Here is an 18036-nt window from a genome sequence, read left to right on the forward strand (position 1 = left end):
ACTGGCCTAGCATAATTAAAACAGCGATTTTAATAGTTTTCGCAGATCTGTGTGAATGGGGATCATTTTGACTACGTTGTCATCTGTGCACGGAAGGAAGAACTTTTCCGTTTTTAGTACATCGTTGTTGTGTAAACGTACCCTGAAAGTGAATGGTAACTTCACTTTTTTTATAGTATGGAAAAGAGCAGCTCGGACATTCTGCTAAATATCTGTATTTGTGTTTCAAAGAAAGAAAGAAAGTCATATGGGTGAATTATCCCTTTATTGTACACAAAGGAAACAAAACACTACTTTTTTCCCCAAAGTTTTCCATTTTCAGATATTTTAAAATGTAATTTATTCCTGTGATTGCAAAACTGAACTTTCAGCATCATTCAGATTTCAGTGTCACATGATCCTGATTTGGCGCTAAAATTTTTTTGTGGTATTTGATATTTTTTTTGTGAAATCCTTGATTCATCCCCCCAATATTCTTTGATGAAAAGAATGTCAAAAGAACAGCATTTTAATTTTGGGAAGAAATCTTTTGTAACATTATAAATGTCTTTACTTTTAATGCACCTTTGCTGATTGAAAGTATTACTTTAAAAAAGAGTTTTGACTGAACGGCTGTTAAAATAACAAAATCTAATTTTTTAACATTACTATATTCTGGATTATGTTTAAAATTCCTCTTAGCCATCAGAGATGTGACAGAAATGATTGTTAGTAAAGGATAGTTAACGTGGTGTGTGCTGTGTGTTATTCTGAGCTCAGGGAGTGGTGGTGCAGTGACAAAACAGCTCTTATATCACCTGGCCCTTGTACCTGCGGTCTAAAAATAGTCATTTTAGTGACGTCACAAAACTGAAACTGCCCAACACCTAAAGGCGCATTCATTATTTAAGTTAAGACTACCTGACCTTTGACAAGGTCAAAGAATGGTTTGACAAGGTCAAGATGAACTTGGTTCATCTATTTGCAGACATATTTAGCATGTAAGTTGTCTTTGAGAACTGCTATTTTGTCCTTGTGCAAATCTGTTTTTTCCTGATGTCACATGACAGGGGTTTACCTGCCTTGACCTAACATCAGTCAAACCTTGCTTCATAACCTTTGTGCAGGAAGTGGTGGGTTACACAACTGATTTACTGGTATGTGATGTCTGGAAACCTGACCCAATATGTGCCAGTCATGTGATCACAACCACACCTTCTGAGGCGCCCCGAGAGACACTTCCGTTCTCCAGATGGGCTTGTGTAATGTCTTGCGCACTTGCTACGCAGTGACTGACTTTTGGCCTACAGAGTAGTATCAGTTTGTCACGCATAGCACAATTAAGTGCAAACTGATTTATGACAGCAAGTTTGACCTTGACATGAGCACGCGATACAGTAAGCTGAACCTGAGCAATTCATTTGAGCTGAAAAAGGAATCTGATGAATAGACGCAGTGGTCACGCTACCTAAAGCAGGACAAAAGAAAGGCTTGGATGGCTTTTGTCGGACTGTAACAGGGAGTCACGAAGGCCACCGAGTCCAGCGTGACCCCGCTGATCCCCACTGGTGTTGTCGGGTCAATTCTACCAGTCCAGAAACCTCCAACAGAGTAACCCACATGACTACCACGTTGTGTTCAAAAATACTTTATTACAACACAAAATTCATTTTCACGTTCGAATATAATAGTATAAAAAGTTTTTACATAAATACTTCTTTAAATTAATAGAATAGAAATAATTTAAAGACCACAAAAGAACAATTAACTTATGTACAAAAAACCCCAAACAGGATACTGTGAATGCATAGTTTTCATCTCAGTGGTTTAGAAGCCAGTATGATTTATTTTCAAACATTAATAAACAAGTACTGATGGTATACTATTCAAAACCGATGGCAAAGATACAGATAGGTCAGCCTCTTTGAAAAATAGTGCTTCGTGTGTTGCTCCGAGAAATATTTCATCCTGTAATTAACAGGAGTGCTTTATGACACCCCACCAATAAACTCTCTCACAAGATACTCAGGTGCTCACTTCCATTCACAATTAGCTTCATGTGACGTCCTCAAAAAGTCCCACAAACAAAGCCAAAAAGCGCTGAATCATCTCAGATTGCAAAAAGGTGCTCCTCCTCCAGTTTATACTAAAGGTCAGTCCCTTGTTTCCGCCGGTCTGGGCAATCAGTCCTTTTTGCGACCACCTCTTTTATCTTTTTTACTAGATATTTTTATCCATGTTTCCCCCTCTTGGTTTTAGCTGTCCTCATCGTTCTGGAAGGTTGATAATGGGCACCCATTGATCCATACAGCGACTCTCTCTGCAGAAGTGGTTCACTTTTCCCAGAGCTGGGTTTTTCCATGTGGATGCGTGTGGAACCTGTGAACATCAGAAGAAGAGATGGGATTACAATCTGTTTGTATCAGCTAGAACATGTCCTGCCGTGTAACTTCTAAGCGCTATCCTTTCCAGTTCTTCTTACAGACAGCACTGTCTATGGACAGCGCACATTGGATTTAAAATATTTTTTTTGTGCCAATAACATTATTTCCACCACAGCCATCCTGCTCTCTGCATTTTAGTATTGACCATTAATGAGTCTGACCCCTTGACCTCCCAAAACAAATCTTGTGTAGGAATCAAAGTGAAGTCAAGTTGCAATAGATGACAATTCAAATGACCAGTGATTTTGGGAGTATGCAAATCTTATTGAAAGCTTCCTATGAAGTCTTTTGAAGGAATATAAGAATGATGAATGAACAGCTGTTCATTTGATTTAAAAATAAAATGCAAAATAGCAACCTGGAACATTAAGTCAAGAAACTCATATTTGCATATGAATGAGTACAGAGCAGGATGTTCATGTGGACGTCATGCAATGGCAGTTACACCTGGACCTGTCCTGACAAGTAAAAAAACAAACAAAAAACGTCCTGATTAAGAAAAAAAGTTACTAAGAAGAGTGGAGTGGGAGTGGGGTCACGTGCTGTTTATTGGCCTATTCTGGCGTTTGCTTACTATTTAGATTTCTAAGAACATATGCAATGATTTGTTGACACTTACAGTGACCAGAATGCAGTGCAGATCCATCTGCTCGCTCCCGTGCATGCCCGCGCCCCCGAGGATGTGCGCGAGGCGGCGCGTGTTGTTCACGCGCAGGATGTTGATGTCGTTCTCGCAGCAGAAAGCCTGAATGAGAGTGAAGTGAATCTGAAGAGCCACATCTTTCACATCATCGTCGTCAGTGGCCAGGATGCACAACACCACGTTATCAGGATCCCTGAACAGAAGAGTTGAGCTTTTAGTTATTTAGCCTATACTTAACTACTGCACATGTTGCACTGACTTTGAAAATCAGTAACATTGAAAAAACCTCCTAAACTTACACATTGAGTGACTTTGCAGCCTCGTACACCCCAACTGTAATAGATCCCTGCGGTAATGCGGAGCGCAGGACCTCCTCTAGAGCTTTAATCACAGAATCCATCCTGTAAACAACACAATTTGGATAAATTATTAAGTAATACGAGTTTAGTAAAATCGAGAAGATTGAACATTTGTGCCTGGCAACAGCTCGTGCACCGTTTAACGTTACACTTAGTGGCGGATGAAAACTAATAATTGCACATTTGTGCATAGCAACAGCTCGTGCACCGTTTGCTCTAAGACTGCGGCGGTTGAAAACTAATAATTCTAGTATATGCTAATTTGCCGAGATTTTTCATATACAAGCAGATAAAATATGAGCAAAAATAATTTAGCAACATTTTAAAGATCTACAAAATCCGGCACATCACAAGCGAAAAGTCTCGTGAGACTCGAGTCTCGTGAGCTGAGCTCGTGCCGCCGACTGACAGTTCACCCGGTACATGTGTTTGAGATATATCTTTATTTAACATGTTCCAAATCATCATGTTCATTTCACATAGTTGATGTTTATTATTGAAGTACGTTTATAAGTACATTATTCAATTATTGGTAAAATTACTATAATAATGTTATATATCTGAATTGCCAAATAAAAACATATTGTCAATTTTACCTTTCAATAGAGTAATCTCCATTAAGTTCCTCAAAAGTCATGTTGCACGTAAAATCCAGCACGGACTTGAATAATTTTCCTTATAAAATCCACACGAGTTCTCGTAGGTCTTCTGTCTCTGCTGTCACCGGTTAAATCTGACGCTGAGCGGCGTTGCATTCGGTTTAATTTCCCCGAGAGCTGTAATGAGAGCAGTATAATCCTTATTGGACACATGCAAATCAAAGATCAGCAAAATCCACTTTGATTGGCTGCTGCGTCTGCGCTAACAAAAGTCGACCACTCTCATTCGTCCGTCTAAAGATATCAAAGCGTGGCCAGTCACGTTGGGTGACGTTGTTTTTAACCTTGTTGGAAAACTTTGCAGTGACATGTCAGGGCAAAGACAAGCAGGGAAATTACCCAAATGATGTAACATGCCAAATAAATAATACTATACATAACACAAGTTTCAAAATAAATAATGCAATTTTACATAAATTCATTAACACGTTCTCTTCTTCATGCATTTTATCAAAATACCACTTGAAACAGTTAAAAGTGATGCACAAAAGCCTTATAACCACGCAGGACACTAAAATTATGATAATAATTTCTGAACTTTTCAGTAGTTATACAAACAGTTTTGATAATGATTATGTGAGCCAATGCCATGCAATCCTTGCGGTGTGATCTCTAACCCAATAGTGACACCTTGAGGACAAATCAACACATTGCTCTCAATAAAGATTCAAGTGTAAGTGGTCAATAATTGTATCCCTTAAAACTCATCTTTGATCACCAAAATTACATATTTAAAGTTTTTTTCCAATGATTTTTTTTATTCATGCCTTAAAATAGCTTGAATGTAACTCTACACCCTTGCTTCATTTAGTATAGGACCGTGTCATGGAAATGGAAGGTGAGTTTCAAATGGAAAAGTCAGGCAGCTGTTTATTATCATGTTAATTATTGTGCCTTTTGCCCCAACAGCATGCAGGGTCTCTTTTTACCACAAATACCATACTTTAACATCTTATTGAAAAACTATTGCTTTAATTACCTTGAACACAACTGAAAATCATTGACAAGATCTTTCTCAAAATATAGACTGGTCAATAATTTGATCGATTCTCATTTCAGGGCTCAACGGCAACAGTAAGGATTTTTCTACTTTTTAATTTTTTTTACTTGCCCTGACAAAATTTTAACTGGCACACGCAACAAAAAAATTATAAAGCAAAATAAAATAAAATGGGTATTAGCCAACTATTGTTTTCATTATTTTTGATAAATGTTGCCATAATAAATAAGGTTATGACACCAAAAGCTACTGTAACTCATTGAAACAGTTAGTTATAAAATAGGAACAAATAATCTAATTACGAGCAATAGCACAAATAAATACAACAAAACAAAAATAAATGAAATAGCTTTTCAGGTTTTTCATTTAGGTTTAAACAAATCTAATTTATAACTGTAGATCAATCTTTATTAAAGTTAATCGGTGAAGAGCAGTTAAAAATTCATAAATAATGTTTTGAAATGTTGAAAATGTTAAAACGTAAAATTCTATTTCATTTATTTATTATTATTTTAAAAATGAAAAAATACTTAAAATGTGAAAATAAACCCGCCAGGAGGTGGCAGCAAGTCACTGTTAACGAGTGAGTCATTGAGATTCAACCGATTCTTTCAAACGGCTCATTCATTCTGGAATAAAGCATTTTACAGTTTTATTGAGTGAGTCGTTAAATGATTCAGCTGATTTATTAAAAAAGATGATTCAGTAACCGACCGTCGTGTGTTGCTCAGAGACGCTAAACATGGCTGTGGACTTTGGAACTAGTTTCGTTGGTGGAATATTAGCGAAACAGGCGATTTGATGTCTAAAATGTAAGACACTTTATAATATCTTGTTTACTAAAATGTCACATTTGTAATGCTGATATTTGGGGGGAAAGGCGCTTACCGTGTAATATTGGTTAACTATATTCAATTATATAAATATATAAGACATACAGGCCGGGGCATTTTTGCCCCTTTATCTTGAATCTTGAATACATGCATTTTTAATTAGACTAAATCATGCAGTGAAAGTGTATGCTCTAAATGTATGCTTACACGCGCGCTAGTCTACTAGCTGCTAGCACAGGGGTTCCCAATCTTTTCCATGACAAGGCCCCAAATACCACGAGGTTCTGGCCAAGATATTGAACCCATCGACAATACTACGGCAAATGTAGAAATAAATAAAACATCTGTTAACATCAGATTGATGGTGTTTGATACCAGCCAAAGATTTCACCGATTACAATTTTCTAGGCTGATTCCGATTTGTCATTGAGTTTGACCTGCCGGTACAAATAACTACTTTTTGTGTGAAATCATATTAATTTTGTCCATCTAAAGTGTGCTTTCACTTTAATTGAGCGTGAGCAGCGCAACGAAACCCCCGCTTCACGCGACGCTCCTGCTCGCGGTGTGAATGCACCTTTATATACTGTCTATGGAATGCACTCATTGATTAACATGCACGCCACGCTGAAAAAACATACGCGTTGCTCGCGCTTGCGGTGTGAAACGGCCGTAATTCACGAGGTTTCCTACATGTGCGTTCCGTGTGCACGTGTGATGCTGATGCTGCACGATGTTAATCATGCCGCGCCCGACTGCATTTGACCGGTATTTGTTTGCATAGGCCTACATGTCAGACTGATTGGCCGGTCGCCTAATCTCTAAAAGATTACCTTTAAAAGTATAATGTTCAGATAGGCTATGCGACAAATTATTATAATGCTATTATTTCATAACAATTCTCATAATAATATATATTTTTTTTACGTTTTTTCTTCTTCCAACTTGCTGTTTGTTCAGAAGCTACAATTCTTCGTTCAGAAGGAAGAATTCAATGGATCCAGTGTTGCGGAATGAGATCGTGGGAGCTTGGTGAACTTGCTTACCGGTAACTTGTTGGACTCGCTGGCTTATGTTAATTTAGCCTATTCAGCCTCCCAGGTATATTTTCTTTATGCTATTGTGTAACTTAGCTGAATAACTGTTAATGTGTTACATTATGCCGTAGGGGTGTCACGATTCTCCAAATCCTCGATTCGATTAAATTTTCGATTCTAAGGTCACAGTTCGATTCGATTCTCGTTTTTTTTTATTTTTTTTTAAGCACAGGTTGCTATGCCATTTTTAGACCAAATGTCAAATTTAAAACATTTATTAAGAATACAATGTAACAATAACTTATATCTTCAGTCAATTGGAAACTTAAGCAAAATAACCTGCGATAGTTTCTCCTGTAACCCCTTCTTCACAGAAGATGACATTCAAGTTCACAACAAACAAACAAACAAACAAACAAACAGTTTAACCGTCGCGCAGAGCCACGTCTTTAAAATTCTAACACTTTATTCTCTGAGTGTACACTCACTCACACACACACACACACACACACACACCGGCGGCGCCATTCGGCGTCTGTCCGCGGCGCCCAGCAACGGCTCAGGACCTTGTTCAAAATTAATCCTGCCGCGCCACAGTGCGCCATATACATAGTTTTATGTTAAATTTATTTTAAATTAATACATTTTATATACATTTATTTGTCTCGTGACTTCACACTGTGCTGCAATATAGGCCTACATGTTTTACATTTACAGAAATCAGCTGGTTGAATGGAAAGTGCTGATGTTATCGGATTTTCAGGATACATTCAGTTAACGGACGCTCTCTGAGATAAAGTGCTTCAGACTGCAGGCTACGTTCACACTTAGCGTCTTTTTTTGACAAAAAAAAGTTAACAACGGCGTTTTTTTAGCAAAAAAAAAAAAACGCTGCGCGTTCGGTTACAAATAGCAGCCGAGCGCGTCTTTTGTTGCTATAACAACAGCTGCAACAGTAGTGTGCCCACACAGCCTCTTTGTGATGTATGTTATGATAGAGTTGTGTACTCATATCAAACAGCTCCTTGTGCTCCGAAACAAGGACGATTAGTTTTTCTACCGGCACCGTGTCCATTTTTCTTGTTGTTATGGAAACGACAGGTCTCGCTACTCGCTTGTCATTGGTCAGCAGTCAAAAAGGCGCTTGACGTAGGGCGTTCTTTTCAGAAAAGTTAAACTTTTTTCAACTTTAAAAGACGCTCTGAGCTGCAGAAAAAGACGCCGGCGGTGGCGTTTAAAAAAGCGCTCAGGACTTTTTTGAAAAAACGGTTTACTCCATAGGGTTCTAATGTAGAACAGACGCTGGCAGTTTGAAAAAAGACGCTAAGTGTGAACATAGCCTTAATTGTAGAGTAGCCTCATAACATAGACATGATCTTAATTCCATAATGTCCTTAAACATAATATTGCAGGTCATAAACTGAGAAAGTGCGCGTCCGGTGTGCGATACCTCGAGTTGTCATAGACGCGACGCGGCGCTTCTCGTCCGGTGTGTGCGATGCCTCGAGTTGTCATAGACGCGGCGCTTCTCGTCGGGTGTGCGGCCCCCAGAGGAGGTTGACTCGCAGCATTTCAACGCGTGTTTTTTTCCGCTTGACAAGCCGACCGAACGTGACATGGGGGCGTGACAGCATCGACGATTCCATTTTTTAATTCGATGATCGAGATTGTGACTTAATTTCGATCGATTTCGATTTAAAATCGAAATCGTGACACCCTTATTATGCCGGACACCTATTCCCCCTGTTGTTCTGTGTGCTATTGTGTAGCTGAATAACTTGCCTTTCCAGATTAAATGTCTGTTCTTGGTCTTGGATTTTGTGAAATAAATTTCTAAATAAATGAGACTTAAGTCCAGTGCCATTTATGTTTTTTTTTTATGTTTTTTTCCTTTTCATGACGCATTTTTTGACTGATGCGACTTCTAGTCTGGAAAATACGATATGTTACCTCGACTCATCACTTCCATTTATCTTTCTTTAACAGTGTCTTACATAGATTGCACAAAGGCAGTATTGTTCACTTCTTTTGATCATCTTTCACCATCAAATCCAACATCAATATGACTGTGTCAACCATGCCCACTTATATTCATGAGAGCTCCTGAACTATCATCCTGAACAGATGAGCTCGTCATGGCCTTTGCTGCGGGGCGGTGGTGGGCAATAATGGAGGTTTCCTGCCCCATATCTGTGGAGCATGCATATGGAGGACCCTACCTCATGGCAGTGGTGGGGAACAGTGGAGTAAGGTGACACTTCATGCCCCACATGCCTTGTCTTCAGGGATTCATCTGAGAATGCTCAGTCTCCGCACTCAGGCTTCTCAGATGCAACACTGAAGTCCAAGAAGCAGTGGAGGCAGAAGAAGACTCAGGGAGTATCCATACCTGATGGGTCCACACAAGGAGCACCAGTGCCCATCACGTTCTGACAGGGAGTACCTGTGCCTGTTGGTCCTGAGAAAGGGGAAACTCACCTCATCCCTGGTATTCAGGGATGCTTCTGAGAAGCCAACACACACACTCAGGCTTCCCATGTGCATCATTGAAGACCAGCGAGCAGCGAAGAAAGTAGAAGGTTTGGTTGCCGAGCCCCCACAGGGAACCACCTGTACCTGCTGGTTCCCAACAGAGAGGGAAACTTGGGATCCCTGGGCATCTGCAAAAGGCCTCTTGCACAGGGAGCACCTATACCTGCTGGGTCTCCACAGGGAGCTGCCATGCTTTCTGTATCCATGCAAGAAACACATTTGCCCGCCAAGTCTCCACAGAGAGCACCTGTGCCGGCCCTAATATGTGCTCACATGTTCCCCAAATGGAGCACCCATGCCAGACAAGGTTCCAGAAAGGCAAAATCTAAAGATCCGTGAGCCGCAGAGGCAGGCGCTACAGCAGCAGAAGCCGCGAGCCTATTCTCTTCAGAGAACACCTGTCTGTTCCCCACAGGGAGCACATCTGCCCAACAAGATCCAAGAGAAGAAAAAACATAAGATTCCTGAGCCACCGAGGCAGGAGATGCAGAAGCCCATAGCCTCTTCTCTAAAGGGTGCACCTGTCTGTTGGGTGGGTGCTCAGGGTATCCCTGACAAGATCCCAGAAAGGAGACCTCTGAAGATCCCGGAGTTGCTGAGGAAGGAGCTGCTGCAGCAGAAGCCTAAACCCTTTTCCATACAGGTAGCACCCATGCTTACTAAAGTCCCCACTTGATGCACATTTACCCAACAGTACCCCAATAGGAGCGCCTGTGCATGTCAGGACCCCACAAGAAGCAGCAGTGCCTGCCAGGTCTCCACAGGCAGCGGCAGTGCCGGCCGAGTCAGTAACATTGCCCATCCAGAAAATATTAAAAGCAAAACGGAGGCTTGCTGAGCATCTGAGGGAGAATTTACAAAATGCACCAGTCTCTTTCACCCAGGTAGTCCCAAAAGGTGCATCCTGGGACCCCACAGACAGCACCTGTTTCACCATGTTCCCAACAGGGAGCTCCTGGGTCTCAACAGGAAGTACTTGTGCCCACCAGAGCTCAACAAAGTCAACCTGCAGTTGTGAGCTTGTCCCCATTACTACAGGAGGCCCCCCAGGGAGCAGAAGTGGCCGGCAGAACTATAAAGCATGCGAAACGTAGGATCCCTCACGTAGAAGCCCCGTGACTTGATCATGCATAGTCCCTTCCTGGATCACCCGTGCCCATCTCTTCCCTCCAGGGAGCACCCATGCCCAGTCGGAGTAAGAGAGTTTATGTAAGTCGCTTCTATCTCTTTTTTATTATTATTTTCAGATGTATTCAAAAAAGGAAATATTTCCTTCAAATCTGCTACTATGTTTTCTAGGTCCTCTATTCAAAATTCTTTTATATTGTATTTTAAAAATGATAGAAAGGTATTGCTTTAGATTTAGTCTAAGAATCACTCATTAAACCTGGCCAGCATAACATGGTTGTCTGTTTCTTCAACAGGACAGTGTACAGTAGGTGTGTCAGCCACCTCCACACAAAAACAATTCACACCTGAACTAGACAGCTCAGAGCAGCCTTCAGCCCAGGTCCCAGCTGACCCGGAAGAGAGCTTTGGTTAGTCCCTCCTTTCTCTCAATTTTACTTAGATTTAAACAATTAAACATTTTAATAATTTAATCTGGGATGAGTTACATATCCTTTTCAATCCATTGAACCCTCATATTGAAATGTTAGAAGCAATACGATTTTCCCTAAGAATTACTCATTAAATCTGGTCAGCATCACATGATTATGTCTATTCCTTCTACGGGACAATGCAGATTATATAATTATAATGCATTATCAGGGTGTCCGCGGGGTTTTAAAAAGTATTAAAAAGTGATAAATCAAAATTGTCAAATTTAAGGCCATTAAAAGTGTTAAATGTGGTCTCAGAGGTATTATTTTTTCCAAATTAGGTATTATTTTTTCAGACTATCAGGTGTCCTATTATTCTGATTGAAATTCCATCTGCGTTCGCGTTAGTTCGTTTAAATATGTGCTTTAGCATATCTGGGCACATAATCAAAGATCTTTCGTCTCCGTCTCAACTTATGTTTGATGCTGACGTCATATTCAGTGGTCGTTCATAGAAGATGCCAGTTTGTGAATTGGCAACAGTTCATAGAAGATGCCAGTTTGTGAATTGGCAACAGTTCATAGAAGATGCCAGTTTGTGAATTGGCAACAGTTCATAGAAGATGCCAGTTTGTGAATTGGCAACAGTTCATAGAAGATGCCAGTTTGTAATGCATCAACAACAGTTCATAGAAGATGCCAGTTTGTAATGCATCAACTTGCAGTGAATGCCAGCCAGTGTGCTGGAACTATCCATTCTCTCCATTGCACATTTTATGTAGTTTTTTTATTTTTATTTACTAAGTGAAATAAATATGTGCAATATGTTGTCAACATCAGTCTCTAAATCTATGCCTGTTTGTATGTTATATATGTCAAAATCTGTGTAAATAATAGAAAGGTTGCTGATTAACACTTGCAATTCAGTGTCGTGATGGTTTTAAAAAAAATTCTGAAGGTAGTAAAAAAGGTATTAAAAAGTATTAAATTTAACTTAAGGATTGCTGTATATACCCTGATTATAAAGGTATTCATAATGAACATTATTGATAGATATAATACATATACAATAAAGTATAAAACACATGACAAACAAACAATTTCAGGTGTACTAAGGAATCTGTAAATAATATATTTTATAACTGGTAATAATTATTCATGAGACCATACAATGTCAGACCATAAGGTGCATTACAAGGCATAATTAATGCATTAGTAATACTTTTAATAATGCATTATAAAGGCTTTTTAAAATGTGTTACTGAAATATTGTTCTTTGCTGTTAAAGGGAGTTCCCAAAGTTTCTAAATCTAATGTTTAAAAAAACCTTTCCATTACATAACAATAGACCGTATTTCTGCATCCAAAACTTTTGCATGAGAACGCACCAAAGCTATTACATTTCACAAAAAATACTAGGAATATTACTCTCATTAAAAAAAAGAAAAAAAGAAAAAAAAAAAGAAAAAAAAATATATATATAATTAGTGTTGTCAAAAGACCCGGTACTTCGGTACCATTTCGGTACTAAAAAAATTAAATGGTTACGGTACCAGCTTTTCTTAAGTACCGGTGGTACCGAAGTATCGGGTTAAACCGGTTCTTGACGCGCTGTCCGAAAGGTGCACAGTTGCGTCCTCTTCATAAACACACTGAGACATGGCGACCGGCCGCGCTGCTAATGCGGTGACTCTGAATCCACTTGTTGACAAGAAAGGAGGAAAGAGCCGTTCACATAGCGCGTTTTTTGCGCGTGCAAATTCGTTTTCCAGGCGCGCCTCTGTTCATGGTTGCATAGCAACGGGAGAGCACGCGCTTGTGGAAAGGAGAAAGCGGTGCAAACTGCGCTCTCCATGATGACGAGGAAGTATCATCAAATAATTAATTGATTTCTAGCCCTTGCATTAGCTTTACTACTAGATATATTCATTGAGATGATAAATAAAAAGCCGCCCTGTACAGCTATGATCAGCTGTTCGGCCGAGCTTTCCATGTTGTTACGGAAAGGCCGCTGGTTTTTGTCACATGACCTGTTGAGATGCTCTATTATAAGCCGCGCGCCTACATTTGAAGTAAAGAATTTGCACGCACATAAAACGCGATATGTGAACGGCCCCTAAAGAGGTATCGTGTGCGGTTGTATCTAGTTTAAAAGGCCTTTTAAAATTAAATATGAACGCATTTTGGATTAAATAAAAGGTCAGTCAAGTCAAATATCTCCTGTTTAGTTGGTAACACTACAATAAGATACCATTCATTAACATTACTTAATGCCTTATCTAACATCAACACATTGAGTGAACAATATATTTTTACAACATTAATGTATGTTTGTGAATGTTATTTAATACAAACACTTGATTGTTCATGAACAGATACAACTTTTGATTTTAAAAATGTATTAGGCTACATTTTTAAATTACCCCAAGGAGAATAATTGCTTCAGTGTATATAACCTATTGTTAGGTCATTTGATCTAATGTTATCTAACAAATTGATATACACTTTATTTGCAAATTGAATCTAAATTAGCTTTGGTACCGAAATTGGTACCGAGAACCGTGGATTTTCACAGGTATCTGTACCGAATACTGAAATTTTGGTACCGTCACAACACTATATATAATTTAAAAAATAAATCTTTTTAATTCATCATGTAACATTTTATTATTTAGGATAAACCCCTTGAGATGCATCATCTCATTTTCAAAAGGGTCCTATTACACACAAGTTTGATAAATTAACACAAGTCAAAACAACTACAACAGTTACCTCATTCAAAACAACAAACACACCAATACAAAATTAACACATAAGATATTAATGTTTGCCTAGCATTAATAAATAAACAAAGATATCATCTAAAGCAAACAGCATGTTTCAAAACAAAGAAACAAACCATTTTTATACATAAGCTATGAAATTAAGTCAATGATCCTACATTTAGATTATTCCAATTTGCACGAGCCTAATACCTATAAATGCTTTCTTCCCAAATACTTTCTTAACTAAAGGAGTAAGAATAAAATAATATGAAGAATGTCTTAATTGATATGATGAGGAATAAGATATCAAATACTGTCCCAAACAATTAGGGTTGTTAAAATGTACATATTTGTAGATGAATTGCAACCATTGAGTAAATCATACATAATACAATGGTGGGTATCAAATGAACATCCAATAACAAATCTGCACAATTTATTGTAAGCTGTAGTAAGAGGCAAAAGATTAGTTGTAGATGCATTCTGATAGACTACATCTGCATTATCAAAAAAAGGGTAACATCAGTTGCAAAGCAAGTTTTTTTTCCCGACCATTAAATGTATATATATTTTTTTAGATCAATACACTGGTTCAGAATTTAATCTTACAGAGTATATAGTCGATGTAAGGTTTAAAAGTAAGTTCAGGATCCAGCCATAAGCCCAAATATTTAATTTGATCTACTCTATGCAAGTACGTCCCATCATTACACATTATTCGATTTTAACTTAATAATGCTAAATTATCATACCATGATCTTTGGTGCAAATGTTTAAGTACTATTTTTTTAGAATAGAGCCAACCTGGCAGAGCATTAAAATCTGATTGGAGTATATTTTTAGGTTTTAAAGTATAAATGACGTATCATCTGCATAAAGATGAACAGAAAAGTGAATTAAAGAATTAGGCCTAAGGGAAGATCTTTAATGAAAAAGAAGAGGACCCAACGTTGAGCCCTAAGGTACGCCTCTTTCTTGAATAACATATCAGATTGTTTTCCTTGAATAACAACACATTGTTTTCTGTTATGTAAATAGGAGTTAAACCATAATAGAGAATTTTGAGAAAATACAACTACGTAAAGCTTATCGAATAATAGATTACTAAATCACAAGTCTTCTAAAGATCAATAAAAATAGCCCCTGTAATGTCACATATAATACAAATATAGTGTTAGAGGCGTAATGGTCTTTTATTATGACAGTATGCTGCAACATGTACGTTAAAAGCTCATCTTCTGCACTAAACAATGAAATTCAGATATTCTATACTCTTACGTATATAACGCCACAGTTATTACTCTTGCACTTCAAAAGACTTTTTTGTATTTTTAAATGACAAATTATTTGATGAGTAAGTATTTGTAATTAAAACCTTTTTGATGTATTGGCCATCTCTGAAAACTGGTTAGTAAAATCTTCGGGTGTCCTGGGCATTAAGTGATATAACTACAATAGAACAATTAACATTTAATATCTTAGACTCTCTCCTATGTTTACTTCTAAGTGAAAAATCAGTCGTACTGGGTCAAATGTGGTTTTTAGGACAGGCTATTAGGCCTACTTCTTTTTGTTGTCTTCTGTTGTCATGGTTCACAGCAATGTCATTTATTTAGTTGCTAATTTTACACAATTGTGTTGTTTGATGTTTTAAATAATCAGTTGCTTATAAATGGATCCTATGAGATAATTAAGTAAGCTTGTATCCAGTGGATCAGGTTTGCAATTTTAAAATGTAACATCAGATGGCGCCAAAACCCAACCAAATGAATAGAGAACGATTGCGCTTTGTCAAAAGTGCATGCTGGAAAGAAAAGAACCCATGAACGTCTTTATCATGTAGCTACGAACGTCAGAAAACCTGAATTAATTTAATTCAGGTTGCCCAACATGATTAATAAACATGATACATAAACATGACTTCAGACATGACATCCCATTACACCTCAAGACATTTTAACAGAATACAAGCTACAGTAAATCAAGCGATGTAAAACGACAAATTCAATCTTTCCCCTTTTGAATTAGGTGTATAAACAAATAAATATCTTAATTATTCATTAATAAATATGAATGAAAGCACTACCCAAAAAATATAAATAAACAAAGATGTATAAAACTAATAATACATTTATGCAGTGTCCCATTCATGATTATATAAAGATATACTTTTTCTATTATTTCCCAATAATCTGTAACGTAAAGAGTTTTCCCGTGTTCTATTTTGATAATAGACCTAATATTTAGGTAAGATTCTAGAATAAAATCTAAATATTATACAGCTATTTAAAGATTAACCTTATTTAGAAATGCATTATTGTATTTACATGTTATTATTTACTCTAATTACAATCACATATCAGCAATTAAATCAAATGTTTTTGTCGCATTGCTGATGTGATTTGTAATTATTTTACTCATTCATTCACTGTCACTTAATTATTTACACAATGTAGTTTGCAGGTTGTTGCTCCAGTTTTGACTGGTTATAATTTTTATATTTTAGTTTCAGTCATTTATGTAAAACACCTTTAGATGCACCAAAATTGGAATCAAAGCATCTTCATTCACAACAAGAAACTGTAAGTTTTATATCAGTAATTTATATATTTATCAGAGATGGTGACTACCCCCTTTTCTTTTTTTCATAATTGTATTTTTAAGCTCAATTTCCATTACAGCTAAAGCTGAAAAAAATAAAATAAACCCCCTGTTAAAATGACAAAGGAATATTTGAAATTTGAAATTACCTTTGTTATAGTTTGATAAAGGAAAAAAATATTTTAGTTTTACTTTTCATTATTTCCACCATTTATTGTATTGCAGCATTTATTTATAGACTGCTTCTCTTGGGTGTGCAAATAATATAGCGATCAGCTCAAGTTTAAATGTACAATAATGTGTTTTACAATGTGGTGTTGTCATCATGATAAATAGGAAGGTAGATGGAGCTCGAGTGAAGGTTGCGATGAATCCTTGTCAAACCGACTGAATGTACAGGAGGTGACAGACAATGCCGATTCCCCACTGATAGAAACGACAAAAACAACCAGCCGACTGCTGAGTATATGATACTGCGTGAGGCTGACAAATGTGGCCACTGAATAATGCCATCTAGGATACAGTATGTCTTTGTAATGGTCTGATTGCTCAACTAATTCACCAGCTCACCCTGTGCTGCACTCTTTAATATAGAGACAGTCATATTTCCTCTAAGATTAGTATAGACACAGGCTGACACACTGCTCTGCTCAAGGTATTTGGCCAGCATAATTCATTCATAATGCCACAATGCACCCCATCTATCATTTTATTTCCTTTCCCCTGCCAGTTGTGTCCCTCTCCAATTCACTCTAGGCTCCTGGCTCTTTATCGAGGGGGGGTGGGCTGGTGTTGAAGGTGCACGTGTGTGTGTGTGTGGGCTTGTTTTGGTAGCAGTGGTAGAGTTGTTGGACAAGGTTGGGAGGTCAGCACTGTTTTGCCTGCTGATGTATTAGCTGCATATGCAAGCGATAAATTACCAAGCGAAGGGAGTCAATTATCCATCCCTTGAAGAAACAGGGTCTTGGTGCTCCAGTGGCCTTAGGGCCCTTTTTCCAATTGAGAGGATGATGCCTGGCAGTGTAGAAAAAGGGGACCTCGTGGAGAAGAGGAGGAGCAGGATGAAGATTAAACTGGGAAATGATGTGTGTAATTATCCCCACTTTGCATTTTTTTAAATGTTCATCATTACGAAGCGACTCCTGAAAATGGGAGAATTGTGATTGGCAGCACGTGTGAAATCCGCAACAATCACTTGTGAAATGGCATCCGTTGGCCTCTTATCAGGTGTACGGTCTTCTCAAACTGCTTAACACATCAGGAGCTGTCCCGAGTTTGACTACTGCACCTATTAGGTCAATCAGATTCAGTACATCAGAACCGACACACGTGGGCCCAAGTCCCATGCCGCTGCGCTTTGTCATTTTCCACCGCCATTGATTTCTAAGAGCTTTTTTTTCCCTTTTCTTTTCCGGAAGAAAAGGGAGGGTGGGGGATGTCCCGTAACAGTGTGACACTACTTTGAGCGCCTGCCAGAGCAAGTGGCCCCAGCGCTGACTGACATGGGTGACACTTAGGGAAATGAGGTCATTAGCTGGAATTACAGAGGGTTTTGATAGCTCAGTAATGGGTTTTAATGATAGAATTTAACATACAGCGCCACTAGGGACAGACAGCAAAAACAGGCAGACAGGTCATTTAAT

General features: G+C 38.2%; 1 protein-coding gene and 1 long non-coding RNA gene across 5 annotated transcripts in view; one reads left to right on the forward strand and one right to left on the reverse strand.

Annotated features, from left to right (window-relative positions):
* Positions 1-1598: 1598 nt before the first annotated feature.
* On the reverse strand, positions 1599-6664 carry gadd45aa (growth arrest and DNA-damage-inducible, alpha, a). Its single transcript, XM_079614138.1, has 5 exons — positions 6559-6664; positions 4022-4201; positions 3366-3467; positions 3043-3259; positions 1599-2358 (listed from the first exon to the last, which is right to left on the reverse strand). Exons 2-5 carry the CDS (start codon positions 4060-4062, stop codon positions 2245-2247), a joined length of 474 nt encoding a protein of 157 aa, XP_079470264.1. The 5' UTR covers positions 4063-4201; positions 6559-6664; the 3' UTR covers positions 1599-2244.
* The window catches only part of LOC306999459, a 65114-nt gene continuing 52816 nt past the window's right edge, over positions 5739-18036 (forward strand). For 3 of the 4 annotated variants that reach the window (XR_013797857.1, XR_013797858.1, XR_013797859.1), the window contains exons 1-4: positions 5739-5896; positions 6878-7018; positions 8941-10695; positions 10911-11024. This is a non-coding gene — a long non-coding RNA (uncharacterized lncRNA). The remainder of the gene's footprint in view (positions 5897-6877; positions 7019-8940; positions 10696-10910; positions 11025-18036) is intronic. The other variant, XR_013797860.1, reaches the window with a different exon arrangement.

This window comes from Phoxinus phoxinus (genome assembly GCF_949152265.1).
Source record: "Phoxinus phoxinus genome assembly, chromosome: 5".
Lineage (NCBI taxonomy): Eukaryota > Metazoa > Chordata > Actinopteri > Cypriniformes > Leuciscidae > Phoxinus > Phoxinus phoxinus.

Bases quoted from the DNA above. Each gene is read 5' to 3' on its own strand.
- gadd45aa (XM_079614138.1), bottom strand. From the start codon at position 4,062: ATGACTTTTGAGGAACTTAATGGAGATTACTCTATTGAAAG. The intron at 3,468-4,021 runs GTAAAATTGACA...TGTTGTTTACAG, and splicing joins GGAGATTACTCTATTGAAAG to GATGGATTCTGTGATTAAAG. The intron at 3,260-3,365 runs GTAAGTTTAGGA...TCTTCTGTTCAG, and splicing joins GCTGCAAAGTCACTCAATGT to GGATCCTGATAACGTGGTGT.